Source organism: Brachyistius frenatus, unplaced genomic scaffold, assembly GCF_029030835.1.
Source record: "Brachyistius frenatus isolate BFR_SWC_R1_liver_20210118 unplaced genomic scaffold, ASM2903083v1 Contig_92, whole genome shotgun sequence".
In the NCBI taxonomy this organism is placed as follows: Eukaryota; Metazoa; Chordata; class Actinopteri; family Embiotocidae; genus Brachyistius; species Brachyistius frenatus.
In genome coordinates, this window is record NW_027210691.1 from 209,008 (window position 1) to 215,793 (window position 6,786).

Consider the following 6,786-nt stretch of genomic DNA (forward strand, 5'->3'; position numbering starts at 1 on the left):
GATAGTAAATATGTTCATCACTCTGGAAACTGTTTGTTGCTACGTGACGAGCTGTGCTTTTATTTTGAAGAGGAGAAACACGAGTTTTCCGGGTATAATCCAATTAACTCTCGCTGACTTGCATCCTCTTCCCTATCTGCCCTGCGTGCCGCTGTTACTATAGCAACAGCCTCTCCATCGTCTCCTCTGGATCATGTTTAAAGGCGGGAAATATGCAGATTTCCACTTCACAAAACTACAAGCTCAATGTGAATAAAACCGGACCGACCGGGGTTTCGGTTTCTGAGAGGAGAAAGATGATCCCGGTGTCACAGTTGAGTTCCTCAATAATTAATTTGAGAACACGTGCTGCAGGTGCGACACCTGGCGCACGTGTTCTCAAATAATGCCACAGACTATTTAGGCAAAGGGGGAGTTAACCTCCTCCACCTAAATCATGTGTGGCAAAAATACTGTCACCGGTCAGCTCCATCTGTACCTACTGACACTGCAGGGGTTTTCTTTATGTCTTCATCAGCCTACTTTTTAAAACTATTTTTTACTACAACTACTTATTATTATTTTTACTATCAACATTATACATTTCAGTCTCATTCTAGTTTCAATCTCAGATATATTTAGAAAGTATTGGCCGGAAGTTTATGTTATTATAAGCCTATCTAACTTGACCTGTCCTGAACTTGATGTAGTTCCTCACTGTGGCCACCAGACGGCAGTCAAAATTCACAACTGTGTCTGTCATCAGTCATCTCATGGATGTAGCATCAACACAGACATGCAATCGTTAAATGAAAACCAATTATGAAACGTAATGACAATATCATTTAAACAAACCTCAAATCATGATAATGTCCGTGTGGTGGGCTGTTAGCCAGGACTTCACTGTGGCCGCTGGAGGGCGCTAGACACCCACGTTTCTGAGCACGCTCATGTCAACTATCAGCAGAGTAAAATCAAACATAATACCACAACAACACTGACACTTTCGGTGAGAACTTTCAAAATAAAACCATAAAGTGTTTTCTGAATATAGCCTTTTAAATACAGTGTGCAATATTTACAAAACGTGTATATATCTTCTTTGCTGGATGCATATTTGAGTTGAAAGAAAATATAATTGTGGTTAAAAAAAAAAAAAAAAAAAAAAAGCAATGAAATGCGGCATGAGTTTATGGATGAAACTGGATTAAAATTCACCAAAGTAGAAATTAATTCAGAGCTTTTTCATGGAAGAAATTAAGTGGAACAAACGTCAATGCTGTTTGAAATCCAGATTGTATGATGATGTGGTAGTTTAACAACAGAAAGTATATTTTATATATATATATATATATATAAAGTAACTACCTAACCTAACCGATATGTTTTTGCCTTCCGACAGAAAACAGGATTAAAAGGTAAAAATCCAAAGATCGCCCGAGAACTCCAATGCGCCTGCGCCATTACGTAAGCGCTGTTATTGTCACGTGACTCCCGATTTCTCCTCAACGCCACGCAACGATAAGTAGTAACTTCCAGAAATGATGAAATATCAAGAAACACAGTCTGCCGACGTTTGACTCGGTGGTTTATAAGTAAAAGCTCAGTTGGTGTGAGGGTCGTGAGAACTTTGAAGCGCGGTCCGGTCTCCTACCGGGTTGTACAGCCAACTTCCGGTGAGCTTCTCGACAGGCCACTCAGCTGACGGTCAGTTTGAGAGTCAACCACTCTTTTATTTCTCTATAAATCCAACTTGGGGCCTTTTTGTTCCGTTATTCTGGCAAACAAGCGAGTTTTATGCAGATAACTTTTTCCTGTTTGCTGAAGGACAAGAGGAATAAAAGAGCCAGACAGGATGAAGCTGGAAGAGGAAACCACAAAATACACTTTATGTGTTAAAACATAAAACAAACAAAAAAGAAACGAGGCGGTCTTTAAGATTTAATACATTCACATTTGTCTTCTCTGAGAAGCACATTCTTTAAAAGGTGATGTCACCAATCATTTCCGGTCTAACATCCATTGGTCTCTGGTTTTAATGGAGCTGGTGATCAGATCTGAGATGAGCTTTATAGTGACCCAGAAATGACTGACAGATCATCACTCGTCTCCTCAGGCTGATTTCAGGATGCGAAACAGATCCCGGGGATCCCAGCTGGGCTTGCTGCTCCTGGCCTCCCAGGTGTTTCAGTTCGGTGTGGACAACGTCCCGCCCGTCACTCTGGGCGTCCTGGCTCTCAACGCGTACCTTTACCTGTTCCCCGCTGCTCCGCTGATGCAGGTATTTCACTGATGCACAGCTAAGAGCACTTCGTCGTTTAATTGGATAAATTGTTCAAGCCAGTAGTTTGTGAAGGAAAAACTGCTGTTCTCAACTTATTTAATGTGAAATTCTGGCGGCTTTTCCTCGTTTCATGTCCTAACCAGGTATTGAATTAATGTGACTGCTGCTATCTATCCTATATATCCTATATATCCTATCTATCCTATCTATATCCTATCTATCCTATATATCCTATCTATCCTATATATCCTATCTATCCTATCCTATCTATCCTATCTATCCTATATATCCTATATATCCTATCTATCCTATCTATCCTATATATCCTATCTATCCTATCTATCCTATCTATCCTATATATCCTATCTATCCTATATATCCTATCTATCCTATATATCTATCCTATATATCTATCTATCTATCCTATATATCTATCTATCCTATCTATCCTATCTATCCTATATATCCTATCTATCCTATATATCCTATATATCCTATCTATCCTATCTATCCTATCTATCCTATATATCCTATCTATCCTATATATCCTATCTATCCTATATATCCTATCTATCCCATCTATCCTATATATCCTATCTATCCTATATATCCTATCTATCCTATATATCCTATATATCCTATCTATCCTATATATCCTATCTATCCTATATATCCTATCTATCCTATCTATATATCCTATCTATCCTATATATCCTATCTATCCTATATATCCTATATATCCTATCTATCCTATATATCCTATCTATCCTATATATCCTATCTATCCCATCTATCCTATATATCCTATCTATCCTATCTATCCTATATATCCTATCTATCCTATCTATCCTATATATCCTATATATCCTATCTATCCTATATATCCTATATATCCTATCTATCCTATCTATCCTATCTATCCTATCTATCCTATATATCCTATCTATCCTATCTATCCTATATATCCTATCTATCCTATCTATCCTATATATCCTATCTATCCTATATATCCTATCTATCCTATATATCCTATCTATCCTATATATCCTATATATCCTATCTATCCTATCTATCCTATATATCCTATCTATCCTATATATCCTATCTATCCTATCTATCCATCTATCCTATATATCCTATCTATCCTATATATCCTATCTATCCCATCTATCCTATATATCCTATCTATCCTATCTATCCTATCTATCCTATCTATCCTATATATCCTATCTATCCTATCCAGACCTGTATCAGTGTCCAGCAGGCGTACTGGCTGAACGACTGGCGCCGACTTCTGCTGTCCCCGCTGCACCATGTGGACGACTGGCACCTGTACTTCAACATGGTGTCCTTCCTCTGGAAAGGTACCAGGTTGGAGCGACAGCTGGGCGGGCCTTGGTTCTTTTACCTGCTGTCCGTCTTGTCTCTGCTCACTGGATTGGTCTATCTGGTGTTGGAGGCGGTGCTGACAGAGGTCACCCAGGACCAGTCCTACAGCATGGCGTGTGCTGTTGGCTTCTCGGGTACAAATTATGCTGCAAATAAATAAACAAATAAACAAACATAGTATAGTTGGTATCAAAGATTGTACAACTTCAATTCTGCAAATGGAATAAAATACAAAATGATTAAACAACATATAGTGTAAAGAGTCCCACCACAGTGTTTATTAATCTCTGTTGTATATCTATATTTCTAGGTGTCCTGTTTGCTCTGAAGGTACTCGGCAACCATTACCACCCCGGAGGTACAACCTATGTGATGGGTGTCCCTGTGTCCAATTGCTATGCTAGCTGGGTGGAGCTAGTGCTGATCCACATGACATCACCTGGGTGAGTTACCAATCAGAAAGCTGTACGAGAAATTCATCAGGATCCTGGATTCACAACCTCGATAATATCAGTGAGCGCTCTTCATGTACGTAGCAAGGCTCTGAAAAAAGATCAGCTGGAGTTTTAGTCTTTAGACTTTTCAGCATTTGTACATTTTATAGAGCAGAGACGGATCGAATCTGCAAATGAATTTGAAAAACACCGAGGGGGATCTGATTATTTTTCTTAGGAAAACAGCACATTATAGCGACGGCAGTAATTCACCAGCTCCGAAAAAGAAGCGTTTAAGCACTGAAGTACGGTCATTGGACACGATCAGAAATTTGTGGACGGAACGGATGAGAAAAATGCCAGACGGGAGATCTTCTGGTTTTAGTTATTTGTTGAAAGAACTCCTCCCCTCCGCTGACTGATGTGTAAACTCAGTTAGTGTTCGTTAGTGAAATGTGCCGTTTATGATGCTTTGTGTTAAAGTGGTCACCAGATGGCAGTGTTTCATTTGATAGCAGTTAACGGTGTGGTTTGCTTCTTTAGGACCTCTCTGATTGGTCACCTGGCAGGTATCCTGGTGGGTCTGCTCTACACCACCGGACCACTGAAGACCGTCATGAAGAAATGTGCAGGTCCAACTTTATGTTTGTCGTCTTTGATCCATAAACCTTCGGCACTTGTGATTTGGCAAAAGCTGACATGCAGATTTTATTGAAACTAATAATTTTTCTTGAAGCCTTTTAAATTGTATAATTTTCTCTAAGTGACATAATGTGCATGTTTGTTTTTCTGCGATAAAAACAATTCTAACACGACAGCCAGCTTTGAGTACCACAGTATTAATCCATACACAAATATAAATGTACATGAACTGTTTGTAGTGAAAGAGTCTGTTTGTTTCTATTTTTCACCAGACTTGGTGACATTGAATAGATATAACTCACGGCCCGGTGCACACTACAGCTCTTCAGGCTCTTCAGGTAATTGACATGTTGTGAAACCTCAGCTGACACAACACATCAGTGAGCACACGGTTGCCCCGGGTGACATGTTCCTTCATTACTGGACACACTATCAGGGATTTTGACTCAAACCCACATAAACTGTCCACGCTGCTGTAAATAGACACACACACACTCAATTTTAGGCACCAAATGTGTCTTAAATATTGTCTGAAACTGTGTGTGTGTGTGTGTGTGTGTGTGTGTGTGTGTGTGTGTGTGTGTGTGTGTGTGTGTGTGTGTGTGTGTGTGTGTGTGTGTGTGTGCAGGCTACAGAGGCGCTGGCGAAGGATACTCAAGAAACCATCGGTATGCACCAGATTACACAACGTATCGTCCAGCATCTTATTCTGGTGGACTGACGGAGGAGCAGCAGTTGGAAGCAGCCACCAGAAACAGCCTGAATGACAGAGGTAAGAGAGGAGAAGGAGAGTTTCGTTAAGTAGAAGCTGGCTTAAATGACATTGAATTTTTAACACTTTGCCAATTTAAAGTGACTCCAGGTCAGAGTCAGCCAAACGCTTTCGTTTCGTTTACATCTAACAACTGTGTTGTTGTTTTTTTTAGGACAAACCAGCCAGAGAGGAGCTCCTCCTCCTCCTCCGTACGGTTTCCACCTCTCGGAGGAGGAAATCAGGCAGAGGAGGCTGAGGAGGTTCGACAACTGAACTTCTTGGCAGCAGCGGGGAAGGAAAATGTTTTGGTGACAAGACACGAGGAAGTCTGGTCCAAACTCTGCTTCCACAGGCCGAGGAAGAGCGCTCTGGATGAAGAGGTGGAACCACACATCCCGACACATTTAAGAGCTTTTATTGTGTGGTCCTTAATGTTTACATGAGTGTTACCAAAGAGTTCATGTCAGCTATGGAAAGCTGCTTTGATGTTCGCTAACTAGAGAGTTCATAGGCCCATGAGCAGGTTCTGTTTTGGTCTATGTAATTGTAATTGGCAGCTTCTGAATTGGAGTTTTGGGGGAAATTTCAGAAGTAATAGTAGTGAGGAAATATAGGCAGAAGACATCATAGTTCTGTAAATACTGTTTAATACTTTTTAAAATGTTTTTTTTTTTTTATACCAAAAGAGCAGTTCAACCCCCTGAGATGTTCCATCTGTACTGACCAGTATTATTAAAGTAGGTTTAGCTAAAAAAAATTAAAAAAACACCAGCACCCCCCGAATGGTGCTGAACATGACACCTTGTATATATTCCATGAATAACATGACCGCTGTATTGTGCCAAGCTGCCACACATTTCATTCAGCCAAATATAGTTGATGGACGCTGTCATGATGTACATCAAAAGCTTTCATGTGGTACATCTGTAATAAATGTTCTTTTGGTTCACCTGCAAACACACGGCTGGATTTTATAATGAGTCATTTGTTACGACATCTTTAGGAAAGACATTAAGCTGTGAAACTAAAAACCATACTAGTCTTACCTTTGTAAAAAGTCACCGCGCTCGTCATTAGTTGGGTGAAGAGCTCCACCTGCCGTGACGGAGAGAAACATCCTCCGCTGCTTCGCATACCGGCCAAGTTCAGTTGACCACAAAGCAGGAAGGAGGTTGAGCGATAGAGTTAAATGATTCTTGTTCAAGCCCCTTTTGTCAGGGATTAGATCTGTTTACTAATCCTTTGATTTACAGTTTTTTGTCTCCTCAGCAGCATCTGAATGCCTGAAAGTCCAAAAAAACAAC

The 6,786-nt window shown here is 40.2% G+C and overlaps 1 protein-coding gene across 2 annotated transcripts; it reads left to right on the top strand.

Annotated features, from left to right (window-relative positions):
• The first annotated feature begins 1,478 nt into the window (after window positions 1-1,478).
• rhbdd1 (rhomboid domain containing 1) lies at window positions 1,479-6,443 on the top strand. Of its 2 annotated transcripts, none has more exons than XM_069710485.1 (8): window positions 1,479-1,686; window positions 2,096-2,260; window positions 3,507-3,786; window positions 3,963-4,095; window positions 4,630-4,718; window positions 5,001-5,066; window positions 5,357-5,500; window positions 5,655-6,443. In XM_069710485.1, the coding sequence occupies exons 2-8, from the start codon at window positions 2,108-2,110 to the stop codon at window positions 5,753-5,755; spliced, it is 966 nt and encodes a 321-aa protein (XP_069566586.1). In that variant the 5' UTR covers window positions 1,479-1,686; window positions 2,096-2,107; the 3' UTR covers window positions 5,756-6,443. The 2 variants fall into 2 exon arrangements, with proteins under 2 accessions (XP_069566586.1, XP_069566587.1); XM_069710486.1 differs by having other exon boundaries at window positions 1,479-1,655.
• Window positions 6,444-6,786: the final 343 nt, after the last annotated feature.